General features: G+C 41.7%; 1 protein-coding gene across 1 annotated transcript in view; it reads right to left on the reverse strand.

The window, feature by feature from the left end:
- The window catches only part of LOC115174726 (5-hydroxytryptamine receptor 4-like), a 104425-nt gene that overhangs the window by 12696 nt on the left and 68901 nt on the right, over positions 1-22828 (reverse strand). Inside the window, exons 3-5 of the mRNA XM_029733534.1 lie at positions 18653-18766; positions 15468-15668; positions 300-453 (exon numbers count right to left, since the gene is read on the reverse strand). Of these exons, the coding sequence (XP_029589394.1) occupies positions 300-453; positions 15468-15668; positions 18653-18766 (469 nt within the window). The remainder of the gene's footprint in view (positions 1-299; positions 454-15467; positions 15669-18652; positions 18767-22828) is intronic.

Consider the following 22828-nt stretch of genomic DNA (forward strand, 5'->3'; position numbering starts at 1 on the left):
ACTCAGTATCCTATCCTAGACACAGACTAAACCAAGTCTGAAAAGGTGATAGCCTGAAACAGCTTACACATATCCTACAGCACGTTGACCAGATATACACTAGAACCCTTTTGGTTGTGTGGAGGTGTTTCTTTGTCTCATTGACATCCTATGGAATTAGTTATGATATACATGTAGGTAGCACATAAAAAAAAAACACTTAATGTGGTTTCATATAAAGTTCAATTTGATCCTGTTCCACTTATCAAATATCTGCAGTGTATATGCACATTGACACAGACAAATTAGTTATTACTCACCAAATGGTCTATTCCGATACTGTTCCATCCTAGCATTATGGGTAGGAAGGATATAAAGGTGGGGATTACCCAGCATCCTCCTAGCATAAGCGCCACTCTCAGTGGTGTCATCTTATTCCTGTAGACCAGTGGCTGGCAGCAGATGGCATAGTACCTGGAGAATGAGAGGAAACACTATTATAAGAAAGATGGGGTAGAGGGAACTACAGTGCATTTAGAAAGTATTCAGACCCCTTGACTTTTTCCACTTTTTGTTACGTTACAGCCTTATTCTAGAATTGATTAAATTGTTGTTTTTTCTCATCAATCTACACAAAATACCCCATAATGACAAAACAATTTTAGCAAATGTATAAAAAAAACAACAGAAATATCACATTTACATAAGTATTCAGACCCTGTATTTTCAGGTCTCTCCAGAGATGTTAGATTGGGTCCGGGCTCTGGCTGGGCCAATCAAGGACAATCAGAAAATTGTCCGGAAGCCACTCCTGCGTTGTCTTGGCTGTGTGCTTCGGGTCGTTGTCCTGTTGGAAGGTGAACCTTCGCCCCAGTCTGAGGTCCTGAGCGCTCTGGAGCAGGTTTTCATCAAGGATGTCTCTGTATTTTAAACCGTTCATCTTTCCCTCGATCCTGACTAGTCTCCTAGTCCTTGCCACTGAAAAACATCCCCACAGCATGATGCTGCCACCACCACATTTCAACGTAGGTATAGTGCCAGGTTTCCTCCAGACGTGACGCTTGGCATTCAGGCCAAAGAGTTCAGTCTTGGTTCCATCAGACCAGAGAATCTTGTTTCTCATGGTCTGAGAGTCTTTACATGCCTTTTGGCAAACTGAAAGCGGCCTGTTGTGCCTTTTACGGAGTAGTGGCTTCTGTCTGGCCACTCTACCATAAAGGCCTGATTGGTGGAGTGCTGCAGAGATGGTTGTCCTTCTGGTAGGTTCTCCCATCTTCACAGAGAAACTCTTGAGCTCTGTCAGAGTGACCATCGGGTTCTTGATCACCTCCGTGACCAAGGACCTTCTCCTCCGATTGCTCAGTTTGGCCAGCTCTGCCAGCTCTAGGAAGAGTCATGGTGGTTCCAAACTTCTTCCATTTAAGAATGATGGAGGCCACTGTGTTCTTGGGGACCTTCAATGCTACAGAAATGTTTTGGTACCCTTCCCCAGATCAGTGCCTCGACACAATCCTGTCTTGGAGTTCTACGGACAATTCCTTCGACCTTGTGGTTTGGATTTTGCTCTGACATACACTGTCAACTGTGGGACCTTATATAGACAGGTGTGTGCCTTTCCAAATCATGTCCAATCAATTGCATTTACCACAGGCGGACTCCAATCAAGTTGTAGAAACATCTCAAGGATGCTGTTGGAAAAGGGAAGGGGTCTGAATACTTTCCGAACGCACTGTATATACTGTATGATTACATTCAGCTCAAGCTTTTCTTTCATTAGACAAAATGCTGTTCAACAAGTGTATCTTTCATGTGAAATGACACTGTGGAAAAATACATTATCCTTGTGATAAAGACAGATAAAAGGTATATTTGTGATCCCTAAAGGTTTGATGATGCTATCTAAAGTCTTTTTATCATGTTAATAGCATACTGTACCTGAGAGTTTTGATTTATCGCTGACATTTTAGACATCAAAGCTCTCTACCTCTCTGCTGGGAAAGTGCTATGATCATTCAATTACTTGCAACAAGAACTTGGTTTCTAAAATCCCTGAAATGTCTTCAGCCACAACTTGGCCTTGCTGAACCCTCTGTCTGTAGAGATTGAGAGGTTAACCCTACCTGATGTCCCAGAGACCTCACATTTGGACTTCCTTTTGCTCTTTAATGGACTTCAGGTTACAACATGACCACATGTCAAAGCTCTCAGATGTGATTGCTTTATGATAGATTTTTAACTGATCGTTGACATTTGACAGTTTAATGAATTCCTATTTCACTAAATAAGCAACACAGAGATTGATCATTCCTTGCATTTGTTTCACTGTGTAATATTTTCCCCACTGGATGGGGATTAGCTCAAACATCACGTGAATCCCCAACCGGGTCACGGGGGTGGGCGCCCAGTCGGTAGGCCTATGGATGAGCAACTTGTCACGTAGACTTTGATGTAGGCTCTAGAGTGGTAAACTTCTCCCTCTCTGACTAGCTAGTCTGGGTACCAGTCTCTTTAGCTAACTTCCCACTCCTTGCCACTCATGTCATTTGCCAAAGAGACGGATTTACGGCATAGTTGCTGATTGGTAGTTGGGAACATGACAACTGCACTCAAGATTAGAATTTTAAGAATGACAACAAACAGTACCGTTACGACCTGGTGCGGTCATTCCCTTGAGAGAAGGCAATGTCAATGCAAGATCATGTTGTTCAACGTGGCTAGAGAGGACTCCATAATGATATGGAAAATATTAGACTACAAGAATCAATCGAGCAACGTTTGCTTCAGTTGTGTCCCATTAATAAGGAAATAAATGCAAAACTTGCACCTGTCGTCATTCGCACATAATTTAGGCTGATCAATAGGACTTGCTTAACTTTTTACAATTCTGTTATGCTCATTTCAGTTATATTATTTGTCCCTCCTCTCTTATTAAATAGACTCCAGACAGGCTACTTTAGAGAGAATTAGAGAACTCTCACACACACACACCCCTAAAAGGACCCATCAATCTTTATTTTATTGAACCTTTATTTAAGTCAGTTAAAACCTCTTACATCTACACGTTCCGCTAGCGGAACGTCTGCTCCAATATCCAATGATGGGCGGGGCGCGAAATTCAAACTCCTCTAAATCCGAAAACTTACACTTTTCAAACATATGACTATTTTACAGCTATTTAAAGACAAGACTCTCCTTTATCTAACCAAACTGTCCGATTTCAAAAAGGCTTTACAGCGAAAGCAAAACATTAGATTATGTCAGCAGAGTACCCAGCCAGGAATAATCACACAGCCATTTTTCAAGCTAGCATATCATGTCACATAAACCCAAACCATATCTAAATGCAGCACTAACCTTTGATGATCTTCATCAGATGACACACCTAGGACATTGTGTTATACAATACATGCATGTCTGTTCAATCAAGTTCATATTTATATCAAAAACCAGCTTTTTACATTAGCATGTGACGTTCAGAACTAGCATTCCCACCGAACACTTCCGGTGATTTTACTAAATTACTCACGATAAACGTTCACAAAAAGCATAACAATTATTTTAAGAATTATAGATACAGAACTCCTCTATGCACTCGATATGTCCGATTTTAAAATAGCTTTTCGGATGAAGCACATTTTGCAATAATGTAAGTACATAGCCCGGCGTTACAGGGCTAGCTATTTAGACACCCTGCAAGTTTAGCCTTCACCAAAATCACATTTCCTATAAGAAAAATGTTCTTACCTTGCTTGTTCTTCATCAGAATACACTGCCAGGACTTCTACTTCAATAACAAATGTAGGTTTGGTCCCAAATAATCCATCGTTATATCCAAACAGCGACGTTTTGTTCGTGCGTTCTAGACACTATCCCAACGCTAAATCTCGGCCACGAGCATGACGCAAAATATGACAAAAAATTTCTAAATATTCCATTACCGTACTTCGAAGCATGTCAACCGCTGTTTAAAACCAATATTTATGCAATTTATCTCGTAGAGAAGCGATAATATTCCGACCGGGAATCTGCCTGTCTGTAAACTGAGGAAAAAACCGAAAGCCGGGGGCGGGGCGTGTCACGCGCCTAAGGCTTAGTCCATTGACTGACCACTCAGCTTTTGCTCTCGTGTGCTTCAGCCAGGGCTTTGAATTACATCATTCCTGTTTTTCCCGGGCTGTGAGACTCCATTGTTGACGTGAGAAGTGTCACGTAAGAGCAGAGATCCTTTGTAAACGATAGAGATAATCAAGAAGGGCAAGAAATGTTCAGACAGGGTACTTCCTGAACAGAAGCATCTCAGGTTTTTGCCTGCCATAGGAGTTCTGTTATACTCACAGACACCATTCAAACAGTTTCAGAAACTTTGGAGTGTTTTCTCTCCAAAGCTAATAATTATATGCATATTCCAGTTTCTGGGCAGGACTAATAATCAGATTAAATCGGGTACGTTTTTTATCCAGCCGTGAAATTACTGCCCCCTAGATGTAAGAGGTTAAGAACAAATTCTTATTTACAATGACGGCCAACCCCGGCCAAACCCTAACCCGGATGACGCTGGGCCAATTGTGCACCGCCTTATGGGACTCCCAATCACGGCCGGTTGTGATACAGCCTGGAATCAAACCATGGTCTGTAGTGACGCCTCTAGCACTGAGATGCAGCGCCTTAGACCGCTGCAATCTTGTCTCGGAGCACTACGGACAATTCATTCAACATCAAAGCTTGGTTTTTAATCTGACATGCACTGTCAACTGTGGGACCTTATCTAGACAGGTGTGTGCCTTTCCAAATCATGTCCAATCAATTTAATTTACCACAGGTGGACTACAAGGATGATCAATGGAAACAGGATGCATCTGAGCTCAATTTCAAGTCTCATAACAAAGGGTCTGAATATTTATGAAAATAAGGTATTTCTTTTTTTATATAATAATTTAGCAAAATAAAAAAATATATATATATTTTCGCATTGTCATTATGGGGTATTGTGTGTAGATTGCGGAGGAAATTGTTTTATTTAATCAATTTCTTTCAGCTGCAGGGACAGGGAGACTAGTCAGGATCGAGGCAAAGATGAAGGAGAAAAGTACAGAGAGATCATTGATGAAAACCTGCTCCAGAACACTCAGGACCTCAGACTGGGCGAAGGTTCACCTTCCAACAGGACAACGACCCTAAGCACACAGCCAAGACAACGCAGGAGTGGCTTCAGGACAAGTCTCTGAATGTCCTTGGGTGGCCCAGCCAGAGCCCGGACTTGAACTCGAGCGAACATCTCTGAAGAGACCTGAAAATGGCTGTGAAGCAACGCTCTCCATCCAATCTGACAGAGCTTGAGAGGTACTGCAGAGAAGAATGGGAGAAACTCCCACAAAATACAGGTGTGCCAAGCTTGTAGCGTCATACCCAAGAAGATTCAAGGCTGTAATCGCTACCAAAGGTTCTTCAACAAAGTACTGAGTAAAGGGTCTGAATACTTATGTAAATGTCAGATTTCAGTTTTATTTTTAAGTAAATTAGAAAAAAATTCTAAAAATCTGTTTTTGCTTTGTCTTTATGGGATATTGTGTGTAGATTGATGAGGGAAAACAAGTATTTAATCAATTTTAGAATAAGGCTGTAACCTAACAAAAGTCAAGGGGTCTGAATACTTTCCGAAGGCACTGTATGTATGTATGTATGTATGTATGTATGTATGTATGTATGTATGTATGTATGTATGTATGTATGTATGTATGTATGTATGTATGTATGTATGTATGTATGTATGTATGTATGTATATGAGGAAATAAGCACCTTGCTTTGTGTGCTGGATATAAAATAGGATACAGCATTCACAACGAATTGGTGGGAAAGTTTGAATGGCAGGCCGCTCCTACCTCTTCTGGTAGGAACGGCCTGCCAGGTAGGATGCAATCCAAGAGTGTGCAGAGTCTGAGACACCCAGCCCTGAGAGGGTGGAGAGGAGGATCTGATGGTTCACAGTGTCGAAGGCAGCAGATTTTTATTTTTGTTTAACCTTTATTTAACTAGACAAGTCAGTTAAGAACAAATTATTATTTTAAAATGACGGCCTACCCCAGCCAAACCCTGCCCTAACCCGGACGACGCTGGGCCAATTGTGCGCCGCCCTATGGGACTCCCGATCACGGCCGGGTTGTGATACAGCACTGAGATGCAATGCCTTAGACCGCTGTGCCACTCGTGAGCCCGGATAGATCTAGGGAGGATGAGAACAGAGGATAGAGATATAGATTTGGCAGTGCGGAGAGCATCCGTGATACAGAGAAGAGCAATCTCGGTTGAGTGACCCGTCTTGAAACCTGAATGGTTAGGGTCAAGAAGATCATTCTGAGAGAGATAGCGAGAGAGTTGGTCAGAGACAGCACACTCAAGTGTTTTGGAAAGAAAATAAATAAGTGATACCAGTCTGTACTACTGTCCCCTGTCTTCTGAGCTCCCCACAGGCTCCCCACAGTCAATCAGTTCTTCCATCCCTGGGCAGTATTCAGTCTCTCTCATCCTGCTCTGGCCAAACACCATTGCTGTAGTCGCTCACCCCTCGGCTTGGTTTGACATTCCTGGCATGTGTTCATCACACCCTGATTTTGTCCTGGCAAAACTGGGGCCTACTGTAAGGGATCACAATACACAGGTCTCTCTGTCTCACTGTGCCACAGCATTGCCCGCTGCAGCCCATTGCAGCCCGCCAAATCTTCAAGGCACTACTATATTTACTCTCACTCTCATTGTTGATTTGACTCTGTCACCCTGAGGTTGTTTTCATGACTCAGAGGGGTGTCAGTGAGGTCATTTCATATTTCATTGCAGGTGAACTGAACTGGAGCCACCAACTCTTCACAACATAAATAAATGAGCAGACCCACCTGATTGGTCGATCCGATGCACAAATCTGATACATCTGAAAGAATGTTTACCCAGAGTTCCAAGCAGCATCTTACCTCAGTTTTGTACTAGGATGCTTTTTATGTGCCTGCCTGTGTCTCTTGAGTAATGAGTACAATATGGCTCTGAAACAGCATGACTGTATTAATAAAATGTTTGTGAGTCTAGGATAGATGGAGCTTGGCTGTATGTGTGCACTGTGCTGCTTTTTGTCTCACCTAGCCAAAACCCGGCCTGTGTGTCAGAGGGCCAGAGGCACAGAAGCAGTGTGGATTGTTGACAGCAGGCCAGCCTTCTACATCTGTTCACCTGGCTTATTGAGCTCACTTTGGCAACCAATAGCTAGTTATTAGGACATATAACAGAGCCTCAATGGAAAACAGATGGGACCAACAAACTTAAACTTGAATTACATGTGATCCATGTGATCAAGTTTGCTGCAGTAAGTAGTCAAGGTTGAAGTTTAATTTAAGAGACAGGAATGAACAGTAAAAAATGAAATAAAAAGATCCTCACTCTTCGGATGGCTGCGTTTAATGACGGAGAAATGAAAAGCGTGACAAATCTGCATGTGAAATTAGGGAGCAAAACATGCTTCACTTCTCCCCTTCATCCTAAATGCCTGTTGTCAATGTTTGAACAATCCATCATTCATTTAAAATGTTCATTCATGTCTTAAGCTTGGATGGAAAAGGGCATTATAGGAAGATGTGTAAAACTAAATTCCAAGCTCTGCTGGCACCACACAAATGTATACTGAACAAAAATATAAACACAACATTTCAAAGAGTTTACTGAGTTACAGTTCATACGAGGAAATCTGTCAATTTAAATAAATTCATTAGGCTCTTATCTATGGATTTCACATGACTGGGAATACAGATATGCATCTCTTGGTCACAGACACCTTAAAAAAAATGGGTCTCACAATGGGCCTCAGGATCTCGTCACTATGTTTTTGTACATTCAAATTGCCATCAATAAAATTCAATTGTGTTCGTTGTCCGTAGCTTATGCCTGGTCATACCATAACCCCACCGCCACCTTGTTCACAACGTTGACATCAGCAAACCACATGAAACCATACACATGGTCTGCGGTTGTGAGGCCGGTTGGACGTACTGCCAAATTCTCTAAAATGACGTTGGAGGCGGCTTATGGTAGAGAAATCAACATTCAATTCTCTGTCAACAGCTCTGGTGGACATTCCTGCAGTCAGCATGCCAATTTCACGCTCCCTCAAAACTTGAGACATCTGTGGCATTGTGTTGTGTGACATAACTGCACATTTAGAGTGGCCTTTTATTGTTCCCAGCACAAGGTGCACATGTGTAATGATGTTGTTTAATCAGCTTCTTGATATGTCACACCTGTCAGGTGGATAGATTATCTCGGCAAAGGATAAATGCTCACTAAGAGGTGTAAACGTATGGAACATTTCTGGGATCTTTTATTTCAGCTCATGAAACATGGGACCAACACTTTACATGTTGCGTTTATATTTATGTTTAGTAAATGTTGTGGAGAAATTAACCTGAAGGCAAATGAAAAGCAGACATCTGTGCTGTACGAGCAGAGACCAAAGCGCTAGCTATGAACATTTTATTTAGACTCTCTTCTATGAACGAGAAACAGATTGTCCATTCAGGGTCACTGCGCTCTCTTGCCCTTTTTAAACGTACCACTCTTAGTAAAACATAATTGCTCATGTAGCCTTTCTATTGTGCTGATCTGATATATACAGTTGAAGTCGCAAGTTTACATACACATTAGCCAAACACATTTAAACTCAGTTTTTCACAATTCCTGACATTTAATCCTAGTAAAAATTCCCCGTCTTAGGTCAGTTAGGATCAAAAACAAAATGACTCTCGGCTACAGCGCATGTAAACACACTACGGTTTCTAAATCAGTTTAATTGAAGAATAGAATTTGAACATTTAAGGCTTGAGGGGCAGATTGGAAATATGAGAGGAGAGAGAGATGTTTGGACTCAAGTGAGTTCATGTTTTAAACTTTTTTAAAGGAAAGGACATAGCTAATATTGTTTTATGCGATAACTAAGTGACGCCCAAAGAACTGCCATTTCTGTTGCATTTTTCTTACTCATAAATATTTGTGAAATGGCCAAAATGAGTCCGTTTCTCTTTTCTGGCAAGATTCATGATTGTCTAAACTGGCTGGTTGCAGTCCTGGCTTACTGGAACTTCCCCTGGTGCTTGCAGCTTGACGCACGCAAGTAATAATCCACACACTAGAGTTGTGCAATATACAGGAGAGCTTACTTCACTTCACTGAAGGATGAAATGATGAATAAACGGAACCGTCACATGTCACATCATTCATTCTCAAATAATGAAATCCGCCATTCACCTTAAACACATTTCCTTCTCGTATACACTCTTGTCTCTATGGAATGGTGTGTACTCTCAATAAAACATTTATATGGCCAGCAAAATTCCATCTGCCATTAACATTAATTGAAGAGCTATCAGTGGGTTAAACTTAAAAGCCATCTCTTCTCTGGGGAGAAGTGGAGAGCAAGAGAGAGAGAAAGAGAAAGAGAGGGAGAGAGGGAGGGAGAGAGAGAGAGAACGACACATTCAGAAGAAAATGACCTTTTCATGCAAAATACTCTCTCTCTCTCTCTCTCTCTCTCTCTGTCCTACTGTCTGACCCTTTTGACCCCAGTAAGAACCATTCCAGAAACCGGGAACATTACCAGAACATTACCTAAGAACTCCATTAAGTTAGTTAGGTTTTATATAACATTAGGATTAACAAACCCAAAAACAAATGTTTTTGATAACAAAACACTTTTTTTTTTTGTATTTATTAAATATCATTGATATATTATCCTAATGTTCACCAAAATGTTGTGCACAACATCTGTAATAACCACCACAGAACATTTTCAAAACTTTGTTCTCATTAGGTTTCCAGATAATGTAATAACACAATATACCAGTAATGTTCTTAGAACATATTGCCGCAACAGAATTAGGGAGCAATAGAAGTGGTTCTGAGGAAATATTACATGAACGTTCTGCTAATGTTGATGGATATGTTATTCAAAGCACCCATAACCCATAACAACAAGCAGGAAATATTCCTACAATGGTCTCATAAAGTTATAGTGTTAAATTATGACATGATGGTTCCAATAACGGTCCCTAAACATACTTCAGCAATAAAATGTTGGAGCAATAGAAGTTGTTCTAAAAAAAACATTCCTGGAATATTTAGCTAATGTTGATGGAGACAGTACTGCTAACACCAATAACAACAAACAAGAAACGACAGTGGTAGGCCTGATTACCGACAACGATGAGACAGCCTATAAGGAGGAGGTCAGAGACCTGGCAGTGTGGTGCCAGGACAACAACCTCTCCCTCAATGTGAGCAAGACAAAGGAGCTGATTGTGGACTACAGGAAAAGGCGGACCGAACAGGCCCCCATTAACATCGACACGGCTGTAGTGGAGCAGGTTGAGAGTTTCAAGTTCCTTGGTGTCCACATCACCAACGAACTATCATGGTCCAAACACACCAATGCAGTCGTCAAGACGGCACGACAACACCTTTTCCCCCTCAGGATACTGAAAAGATTTGGCATGGGTCCCCAGATCCTCCAAAAGTTCTACAGCTGCACTATCGAGAGCATCCCGACTGATTGCATCACTGCCTGGTATGGCAACTGCTCGGCATCTGACCGTAAGGAGCTACAGAGGGTAATGCGTTGTCCAGCATATCACTGAGGCCAAGCTTCCTGCCATCCAGGACTTATATACTAGGTGGTGTCAGAGGATAGCCAATAAAATTGTCAAATTCTCCAGTCACCCAAGTCATAGACTGTTCTCTCTGCTACCACACAGCAAGCGGTACTGGAGCACCAAGTCTAGGACCAAAAGGCTCCTAAAGCTTCTACCCCCAAGCCATAAGACTGCTGAACAATTAATCAAATGGCCACCCAGACCATTTACATTGACTCCCATTTGTTTTTACACTGCTGCTACCCGCTATTTATTATCTATGCATAGTCACTTTACCCCTACCTACATGTACAAATTACCTCGACTAACCTGTACCCCCGCACATTGACTCGGTACCGGTATCTCCTGTATATAGCCTCGTTAGTGTTATTTTATTGTGTTACTTCTTATTATTTGTTACTTTAGTTTATTTGGTTAATATTTTCTTAATTCTTTCTCGAACTGGATTGTTGGTTAAGGGCTTGTAAGTAAGCATTTCACGGTAAGGTCTACACCTGTAGACGTTGCAACTGGAGGATGCATTTTAAGGATATTCTATAATGATATTTAATAGGCTACATCTGTCGATACAAACTGTCATGACTGTCCTGTGAGGATCACAATGGGTCAGATCAGCTTGGCAATGATTGACAATAACCAGACCTTCTCTCACCCACAGAAAGGGGGAGGAGGGGACTTGGCCGGTTTGACAGTTCACACCGTGTTGTAAACTACAGGCGAAGGGTGGGCTCTTTCTCACCCTTTAGTATCAACAAAGGAATGCCTTTGTTTCACAGATAGTTTTCCATTTGAAACTCTGACACGGTTAAAAGTGGATACTGGAACAATATTTCTAACATAACAATGTGGGGAATGGTCAGTGAGGAACTATAGAAAAAAATTAATGTCATATGGGTTTTCATTTTGTGATGTTATTAAAATTGCATGGACGAAATACTGTAACTTTGAAAGTATATCCCCTTTATCTGTCAAGTTTCCATCCAATACGATAAATTATGAAAGTAGTTTTGTTAAGATATGAATGTGATTTTAGGAGGGATAAAATAATCTGTCTCCTATAAACTGTTCATAGTAAGTAGCCACGCCCCGAATGTGGTCAGAGAGGGTGTCAGACTGACGTAACAATCCCCTTTTGACGAGAGTGCATAAAAAGCATTGCCAACGAAGTTACCATCCGACCAGGAAACATGAGGTGTTAGCTACATGTTTGAAATGGTTGGAACTTTGAACCTTAATAACACGAGGTGAAGAAATAAACTCACCTTCTTTTAGACCAGAGAGATGGTGAGCTGCAGCTCATGTCCATAGTGGTCTGAATCCTGAACCCTGCATAATGTGTAGGCTAGAAGCTCACTTCCCAGACAATCACTGGTACGGCTGATTAGCTGTCCTAAGTCAGATATCGAGGGAAGCAAATCTAAGAGGGACCATCCTACTACGCATCAAACCATCCCATCCTACTACGAGTCTCAAATCACCCTGTTCTCCGACAATCATCACTAATGGGAATCGTCGACACGGCTGTCTTCCAGAGCGAACAACAGTAGAAGAGACGGGTCCGGAACAAGTGTGCCGCTGAAAGGCCAAACCACCTCCTTCCTAAACGGGTTGCGGTTCATGCGCAAAGCATATGATTAATGGGAGAATAGTTGTAGAATGTACCCCGTTTAATGTCCCTTTTCTCTGTCTCTCTCTTTTTCCACTCTTCATCGCTGTGTATTAAGCCGTCATATTGTCAGTCCGCTAGGGACTTTCTTCTCATGTATTAAGTGTGTATTTTATCCTGTTTTCTCATTTTAGTTAGCTAGTAAATAAATAATTAAACCAATTGGTGTAGTGCTGAATCATGAGCAAGACTGGGGGTTTTGCAGATGCATGAGTTTACGACTGTTCAGAATGATGATATGATAAGAGGTAATTATTAATAAGATGACCGTTTATCGATTAAATTGATATATATCTTATAGAGTTTAATTCGGGGGATGGTAACTCTTTAAACAACCTCTTCTATGGTGCCCCAAATCCTAATGAGTTAATTGTTACATGATTAATTTAATCGGATAACAATTAAACAAAGTTAGTTGATTAAATAAATAACAGTCATCAGATGAATGAAAGTAAAGTCACAACAAAACGTTAAGAAATTAGGACGTCATTAAATAATGTATGGGGGGTATTCTGTAGGCTACACGGCCCCGTGAATGTCCTGCAAAATCATCCTGTTTTCCCGCATTTGGGTATTTTAAATGTGGTCACCGTACCCGCAATGTTCCCACCAGACTGTTTCCACAACCTAATGAAACATTCTGGGAACCTTTAAAGAACAGGCAAAATGTGGGAACCTTCTTGAAATGTCAGGTGAATGTTTTATACAAACATTGTATAATCATCTGCACAGCTGGACAGTTTTTGTGTGATCAGAACATTTGCTGAATGTTCTGGGAACTTTCACAGAACCAATGTTTGTTTCCTGGGATTATTATTGTAACGTTGCTTCCAAAATAATAGCTGCAGGGGATGGAGTGACGCAAGCCTATCTCTGCACCCAGAGCTCAGCTGTCCTAAATTAATTAATACGCTTATGCTGGGCTCGAACATAGAAAGCATTTTGAATTAACTAGCTACTATGCAATACTGTAGAAATGCAGATCCTATTGTTGTGTATGGTTAGTCTTCTGAGTAGCTGTGTCTATATGTCTTTCCTTGTCACTTAATGCAAGAGCCCATCCAGCAACCACACTGACATTTTATCCACCATATAATGTAAACCCTTGATTTCCCCAGCAGCTTTTTAGAACTCATATTAATGCATTCATATATTAATGCATATTTTTCCTGTAATTCTTTAAAAGCATGTTCCCTTCATTTCCCATTTGCTTTCATCATCAGACCCGTGAATCGTTTTAATGTGGTAAATTAGGATGATAAATAAAATGGGTCGTATCTTTAGAGGAAATTAAATCTAAATAATTTATGGCCGGCACATTGTGTCTCTCAACACCGCAAGCCAGCCAGTTACTATGAATGGCTAATAGTGCTGTTTACACACTCTGCACAAGCTTTGCTCTCTATCCATATAATTGAATGAAACAACAATTTCCTCCTCTGCAGTGAGACAAGGTCAAGAACACACTTGTATGGTGGGAGAGCTGAAGCATAGGGAAACTGGAGCATATAGGGGGGTGTACATACACTATATATACAAAAGTATGTGGACATCCCTTCAAATTAGTGGATCAGGCAATTTCAGCCACACCAGTTGCTGACAGATGTATAAAATTGACCACACATCCATGCAATCTCCATAGACAAAATATTGACAGTAAAATGGCATTACTGAAAAGCTCAGTGACTTTCAAAGTGGTACCGTCATAGGATGCCTCCTTTCCAACAAGTCAGTTTGTCAAATTTCAGCCCTGCTAGAGCTGCCCCGGGTCAGCTGTAAGTGCTGTTATTGTGAAGTGGAAACGTCTAGGAGCAACAACGGCTCAGCCGCAAAGTGGTAGGCCACACAAGCTCACAGAACGGGACATTTGAGTGCTGAAGCGTGTAGCGCAAATCATCTGTCCTCGGTTGCAACACTCATTACTGAGTTCTAAACTGCCTCTGGAAGCAACATCAGCACACGAACTGTTCATCGGGAACTTCATGAAATGGGTTTCCATGGCTGAGCAGCCACACACAAGCCTAAGATCACCATGCACAATGCCAAGCATCGGCTGGAGTGGTGTAAAACTCGCCGCCATTGGACTCCGGAACAGTGGAAATGCTTCACCATTTGGCAGTCCGACGGATTAATCTGGGTTTGGCGGATACCAGGAGAACGCTACCTGCCCGAATGCAGAGTGCCAACTGTAAAGTTTGGTGGAGGAGGAATAATGGTCTGGGGCTGTTTTTCATGGTTCGGGTTAGGCCCCTTAGTTCCAGTGAAGGGAAATCTTCACACTACAGCATACAATGACAGTCTAGACAATTCTATGCTTCCAACTTTGTGGGAACAGTTTGGGAAAGGCTCTTTCCTGTTTCAGCATGACAATGCCACCGTGCACAACGCAAGGGCCATTCAGAAATGGTTTGTTGAGACGGTGTGGAAGAACTGGCCTGCACAGAGCCCTGACCTCAACCTTTTTGGGATGAATTGGAATGCTGACTGCGAGCCATGCCTAATCGCCCAACATCAGTGCCCAACCTCAATAATGCTCTTGTGGCTGAATGGAAGCAAGTCCCTGTTGCAAAATCTAGTGGAAAGTATTCCCAGAAGAGTTGAGGCTATTAAAGCAGCAAAGGGGGGACCAACTCCATATTCATGCCCATGATTTTGGATTGAGATTTTCAGTGAGCAGGTGTCCACATATTTCTGGTCATATAGTGTATGTAAGCCCAGCATATCACACAACTATTTCAATGCCTCATACAGTAGTCCTCAGAATTGTTTTGTTTTTATATTTAACCTTTATTTAACTAGGAAGGTCAGTTAAGAACAAATTCTTATTTACAATGACAGCCTAGGAACAGTGGGTTAACTGCCTTGTTCATGGGGCAGAACAACAGATTTTTACCTTGTCAGTTTGAGGATTCGATCTAGCAACTTTTTGGTTACTGGCCCAATGCTCTAACCACTAGGCTACCTGCTGCATCTTGATAAAGTCAATTACAGGAAGTGCCATCCTACTGTAAGTCAGTTAATAAAATAGGATGTGTTGCAAAAGATGTTGATGGTTTGATATTGTTAGTACGATACTAAATACTATATCTACTGACTTCATGTTGGCATCGTTCCAAGCCAGTTGTTGAGCAGTGGTGCTTACCTGTCCAAAGCTATGCAACATAGGTGTAATATGGAGGCTGTTGTCAACAGTACATCTAGAGATGTCCGGACCAGGCAGAAGGTTTCTCCATAAATCCAGTTCTGGTGAATCAGTTCTATGGCACCAAACGGCATCACCAGCACCGACACCATCAGGTCTGCAAAGGCCAGCGATACTATGAAGTAGTTGGTCTTGATTTTCCTGGGAGAGAATTGAGTGAGAGGTATCTTATTGGCTATATGTTTAAAGATGATTTCCATTGTTAACTTGAAACAGCATAGGTGTATCATATGGTAGTATGTATGATAAAGGAATGTTGTGGAAAAATAATAAATAATCCAGAACACACTGAAAAGAACAGAAGGACTGTCTACTAGAGGTAAATGCATATGAAAATACAATATTATAGACTTTTGTCATGTGAGAGTATGTATGTACAGAGGTATGCACTAAACTATTTAATTGTTTGAATTGTCTGTACACATGACAACAGATTTGCCATATAAATATGCTTTCACTATACATCTTGTAAATCTCCACCTTGCAGTAAATATTGGTAATAACTAAATTAAATTGAGAGAGAGAGAGAGAGAACCCCTTACAAAAAAAACAGGAAAAAAATAACTTGTGAAAGTGAGATTTTCACAGTTGGAGTTTTCTTACCTGTGACAAATGTGATTTTCACATGAATGTTTTCTTACATGTGAAACTGCAAATTCGATTTTCATTTTCACATGTGGAATTGTAAGTTCACATGTGAAAAACAGTCACATATAAAAATCAAATTTGCAGTTCGTATGTGAATAACTTTCACATGTGAAAATCTCACTACACTTGTGGAATTTCAAGTTAAAATGTGAAAAACAATCACATGGAAGTTTTTCACTTATGAAACTGCAAATGTGATTTTTACATATGAATGTTTTTCACATGAAAATACATTTCCACTTCTGAAAGTGGGATTATCACATGGAGTTCTCTTCAATGTGAACCTGAACATTTTGTTTTCACGTGATTGATTTTCCCATGTGAACTTGCAATTCCACAGAAACTGCGAGTCCAATTTTCACATGAAAACTCACCTGAAAAGATGGCGTTAACAACTCTAAATGTAATACATGTGAAAATATGGTTTCACATGTGAAATTTAAGCTCAACATATAAAAACAGCTGTTTCACATGTGAAAATGCTAATTTGTCATGTATGTTTATGTTAAGGAAACATATGGTGAGAGAGATTTAGGGAGAGATTGAAAGAGATTACATTAGAGGAGAAAAAGAGAACGGTAGCTTGTGTGAGACAGAGAGGAAGGGGAGAGAGAGAAAGAGAGAGAATCAGTGATGTAAAGCCACTGGTGTGGCGGCGTCCCTCCTTTCAGTCTGTTTGAGAAAGACCAGAGCCCTGGGCACTCCATTAATGACAAATACAATTCTCGGTGAGGCAACCGCTCAGAGCCCACTCGGCTAAAAATAGCTGCTTGAGAACGGCTAACGGCTGTCAAATCCCGTTGTCATTTAACCAGAACATGCCATAAATGCTGTTTACCAGCTATCTGTTAACAACAGATTCAAAACTGAATGCAGTATCTAAAGAATGTAAGATCATATTTGCAGTGATGCAAATTAATTGAATAATTAAAATACTGGATTTTTTTTTAACATAAAAAGCTAAATCATCTTGTCGCCACTGGGTTCCCACTGAACTGAAGCCTAATTAAAAGGCCTAAAATATGCAAATCAGCATTGCTGTCACAATTGGGGCAGGGGACATAAAAAGACCCCAGTAAAAACAGAGAGAGAGAGAGAGAGAGAGAAAAAGAGAGAGAGAGAGAGAGAGAGAGAGTGAGAGAGAGAGTGAGAGAGTGAGAGAGTGAGAGAGTGAGAGAGCGAGCAAGAGAGCAAGAGAGCAAGAGAGCGTGGAATGATGATGATTTGAATTAGTGCAATGTGTCAATGACAGTAAAGCCATATCCAGTTTTCCATTTTGGTAATCAACTTGCAGAAGTTGAGGCTGGCTCTGTGGCTCTGCCTCCAGCTGCACAATGTCTCCCATTATGGCTAAGCCGTCTTACGACAGCTCTCATTTTATGGATGGCTGGAACAGGTGTGCTATTACAGGGTAAATTGGTGATTGTGGATGAATTCTCCAGAGTGCGGGGAATGGGCTATGGTAGAAGTACTGCTTCACGTCACTATTAATCTGAGCTGCAGGGAAGTCATGGTGGGAAGAAAGGAGCAGGGTAATTGGCATAGTGGGTTTCACAAACATCCTTTCTGAATTTAAAAATAATCCTCTAGTTTTTCAAAGTATCTGTAATCTGATTACAATATTTTGTTTACACTTTTTCTCCCCAATTGGTAGTATAGTTTTGTCCCATCGCTGCGACTCCCATACGGACTCAGGAGAGGCGAAGGTCAAGAGCCATGCGTCCTCTGAAACACAACCCTGCAAAGCCGCACTGCTTCTTGACAGTATGCTTGCTTAACCCAATTTGTCAGAGGAAACACCGTACAGCTGGCAACCGAAGTCAGCGTGCATGTGCCCAGCTGCCACAAGGAGTCGCTAGAGCGCAATGGGACAAGGACATCCCAGTCGGCCAAACCCTCCCCTAACCCGGACGATGCTGGGTCAATTGTGCGCCACCTCATGGGTCTCCCGGTCGTGGCCGGCTGCGACACAGCCCGGGATCGTTTTTGGGGCTGAACATTTGGATGACTAGGGATTTGAAGTTAACACTACCAAGAATCCCTCCTGGTGCTGTCATTTCCTGAGTGTGTGTGCGTGTGTACATGCTGTGTAAACAGTGAAAAGTACTATTGTCTCTTCCTTCAGGGGTGCTGAAAGATGATACTATCCCCAGGTTATCAGACAGCCTTTCCCTTCCGGCATCTGACTGTTGGCATGCTAGAGTCACTGCGCGCCAAGCTAGTAACTCAACCTGCAAGGGACTGGGATCACAATAGACCACTCAGTAGGAGGTGCTCTTTTAACGAGAAAACAATTACTGCATAATACTGTCAGCGCAGGATCATTCAAATCTGGACTGATTCAGGCTGTGTGTGGTGCAACAAGGTGATAAGATGCTAAAACAGAAGAAAGAGTGCATTTGCTTCGGCCAGAGCAGGATGAGCGAGACAGACAGACAGACAGACAGACAGACAGACAGACAGACAGACAGACAGACCTGAGCTGGCGGTCCTTGCAGACAGCTGTCATGACCAGGAGGTTCCCCAGGACACTCATGAGCATCACCAGGGAAAGGAAGCAGATGAGAGCAATCCTCTTCGGCATGCTGTTGCTGTGGTTACGACAGGAGAGAGGACAACCACTCAGTGAATATATCAATAACCAACCATGAAGTAATAACTGATTGGTAAGTTATTTCCATGTAATAACCTTCCCTGTCCAAGTATACCTACATTTCAACTGGACAATTGAGTCTTGTGAAAGAACACATTCCCAAATTAGTAAAACATCACTGACAATATAGTCACCTGTTACAAGAAAAAGTTTGCTTTGACACTTACATTTTTACAATGAGTTAAAGGAACATATTTCTTCAGATTTGCAGTCCACTGTTAATGATCCAACTAAATGTTACATGATGACTGGAGAAACTAAAACTGGTTCTGTCACCTTGGTAACATGAATTTGTAGGCAGGCAATGTCCAGACAACACTGCCAAAATCCCGGCTAATGTGTCATGTTTGTGATATTTAAAGGTAATTATCTGTCACGACAATGATCCTTAAAATGATTTGCATAGTTGTGAATGTTTCATATATTTAATCCCCTGATGTTTGTAGTTTTCACACTCCAGGTTTTACAGTCAGTCTAAGTATACACACTACCTCACTACTACATTTGTTGCCCCTGGGAGTTTATACAGTGAATAGTAGAATACATTTATCAACCCAGCTATACTATAATCTTTCTATTTTCATTTTTTGTCTCAGATCAGTCTTATTTGTTGCCTTCATTGCTGCCTTCATTATGTTAATTTATTTGACCTAAAGTTACCTCAAGTCTAAAATCTAGAGCTACCTCACTTAAAGGTCCAATGCAGCTGTTTTTATCTCAATATTTAATCATTTCTGGGTAACGATAAAGTACCTTACTGTGATTGTTTTCAATTCAAATTGTCAAAAATAAACAAAGATACCTTCTTAGCAAAGAGCAATTTCTCAAGCAAGACAGTTTCTAGGGCTGTTTGGGAGTGGTCTGAGTGGGGAGGGGAAAACTGAAAACAAGCAGAGAGGTTTGGAACTCTCTTTCTTATTGGTCTATTAACTCATTTACCACCTGGTGAAGTCACTAGGCAAGCCAAAACTCCATCTCACCAAAACAGGCGGAAATTCCAGGCAGTCGTTTCAAACAGCTCTTACACTAAATGGGCTGAATACACTAAATTTATCATCATTTTCACAGTATTATTCCAATCTGAGTGTGGAAAGGAAATATATATATATTTAAAATCTAGTTTTTGCTTGCACTGGGCCTTTAAGAACTGAACTATCACCAAATTCTTAATGTAGCTACTTCCCAAAACTTCCCACAGTATCACAGCAAGTTTAAAAGGACATTCAATTTCTCGAAGATGAAGCATTCATTTTGATGTCAGCTCCTACAGGTATGTTCTAATCAGAAACACAGAGTTCTGACAGTTACTCAGCATCCACCTCCTCTAGCAATTAAACAACATACACTACACCTAGAGGTGGAGAAAGATGCCAACTCAACATGTAGGATTTGTTGTAAAAATTTGACCTCTCCCTGATGACAATTCACATTCATGTACTGTAGTCATTTCAATTGTTTTTATTACATCTAGTTGACATTGAAGGCAGACAAATAATACTGCCTTTCTTGTGATAGCTTTGTCATTATAGTCTTCTAACTATATACAGTGCTGTGAAAAAGTATTTGCCCCTTACTGATTTCTTATTTTTTTTGCACATTTGTCACACTTAAATGTTTCAGATCATCAAACACATTTTTATATCACACAAAGATAACCGAAAATGCAGTTTTTAAGTGATAATTTTATTTATTAAGGGAAAAATGCTATCCGAACCTTCATGGCCCTTCATGGGGGGGGGGGGGGGGGGTGCAATTCTATATACTATAACTATACTGCTCAAAAAAATAAGGGGAACACTTAAACAACACAATGTAACTCCAAGTCAATCACACTTCTGTGAAATCAAACTGTCCACTTAGGAAGCAACACTGATTGACAATAAATTTCACATGCTGTTGTGCAAATGGAATAGACAACAGGTGGAAATTATAGGCAATAAGCAAGACACCCCCAATAAAGGAGTGGTTCTGCTGGTGGAGACCACAGACCACTTCTCAGTTCCTATGCTTCCTGGCTGATGTTTTGGTCACTTTTGAATGCTGGCGGTGCTTTCACTCTAGTGGTAGCATGAGACGGAGTCTACAGCTCAGGTAGTGCAGCTCATCCAGGATGGCACATCAATGCGAGCTGTGGCAAGAAGGTTTGCTGTGTCTGTCAGCGTAGTGTCCAGAGCATGGAGGCGCTACCAGGAGACAGGCCAGTACATCAGGAGACGTGGAGGAGGCCGTAGGAGGGCAACAACCCAGCAGCAGGACCGCTACCTCCGCCTTTGTGCAAGGAGGAGCAGGAGGAGCACTGCCAGAGCCCTGCAAAATGACCTCCAGCAGGCCACAAATGTGCATGTGTCTGCTCAAACGGTCAGAAACAGACTATGAGGGCCCGACGTCCACAGGGGGGGGTTGTGCTTACAGCCCAACACCGTGCAGGACGTTTGGCATTTGCCAAAGAACACCAAGTTTGGCAAATTCGCCACTGGCGCCCTGTGCTCTTCACAGATGAAAGCAGGTTCACACTGAGCACGTGACAGACGTGACAGAGTCTGGAGACGCCGTGGAGAACGTTCTGCTGCCTGCAACATCCTCCAGCATGAGTGTGTCAGCAGTTCCTGCAAGAGGAAGGCATTGATGCTATGGACTGGCCCGCCCGTTCCCCAGACCTGAATCCAATTGAGCACATCTGGGACATCATGTCTCGCTCCATCCACCAACGCCACGTTGCACCACAGACTGTCCAAGAGTTGGCGGATGCTTTAGTCCAGGTCTGGGAGGAGATCCCTCAGGAGACCATCCGCCACCTCATCAGGAGCATGCCCAGGCGTTGTAGGGAGGTCATACAGGCACGTGGAGGCCACACACACTACTGAGCCTCATTTTGACTTGTTTTAAGGACATTACATGAAAGTTGGATCAACCTGTAGTGTGGTTGTCCACTTTAATTTTGAGTGTGACTCCAAATCCAGACCTCCATGGGTTGATAAATTGGATTTCCATTGATTATTTTTGTGTGATTTTGTTGTCAGCACATTCAACTATGTAAAGAAAAAAGTATTTAATAAGATTATTTCTTTCATTCAGATCTAGGATGTGTTGTTTAAGTGTTCCCTTTATTTTTTTGAGCAGTGTATATACAGTGCTGTGAAAAAGTATTTGCCCCTTCCTGATTTCTTATTTTTCTTATTGTCAAAGTAATTGACATCCATCAGTCTGGAAAGGGTTACAAAGCCATTTCTAAAGCTTTGGGACTCCAGCGAACCATGGTGAAAGCCATTATCCACAAATGGAGAAAATTTGGAACAGTGGTGAACCTTCCCAGGAGTGGCCGGCCTACCAAAATTACCCCAAGAGCGCAGCGACGACTCATCCAAGAGGTCACAAAAGAACCCACAACAACATCTAAAGAACTGCAGGCCTCACTTGCCTCAGTTAAGGTCAGTGTTCACGACTCAACCATAAGTAAGAGACTGGGCAAAAATGGCATCCATGGCAGAGTTCCAAGGCGAAAACCACTGCTGATCAAAAAGAACAAAGGCTCGTCTCACTTTTGGCAAAAAACATCTTGATGATCCCCAAGACTTTTGGGAAAATATTCTGTGGACTGACGAGACAAAAGTTGAACTTTTTGGGAAGGTGTACGTCCCGTTACATCTGGCATAAAAGTAACACAGCATTTCAGACAAAGTACATCATACCAACAGTCAAATATGGTGGTGGTAGTGTGATGGTCTGGGGCTTCTTTGCTGCTTCAGGACCTGGATGACTTGCTGTGATTGATGGAACCACGAATTCTGCTCTCTACCAAACAATCCTGAAGGAGAATGTCCGGCTATCAGTTCGTGACCTCAAGCTTTTGTCTCGTCACTTGGGTTCTGCAGCAGGACAATGTGCCAAAACACACCAGCAAGTCTACCTCTGAATGGCTTAAAAAAACTAAATGAAGGTTTTGGAGTGGCCTAGTCAAAGTCCGGACTTGAATCCGATTGAGATGCTGTGGCGTGACCTT

Source organism: Salmo trutta, chromosome 3 (genome assembly GCF_901001165.1).
Source record: "Salmo trutta chromosome 3, fSalTru1.1, whole genome shotgun sequence".
Lineage (NCBI taxonomy): Eukaryota > Metazoa > Chordata > Actinopteri > Salmoniformes > Salmonidae > Salmo > Salmo trutta.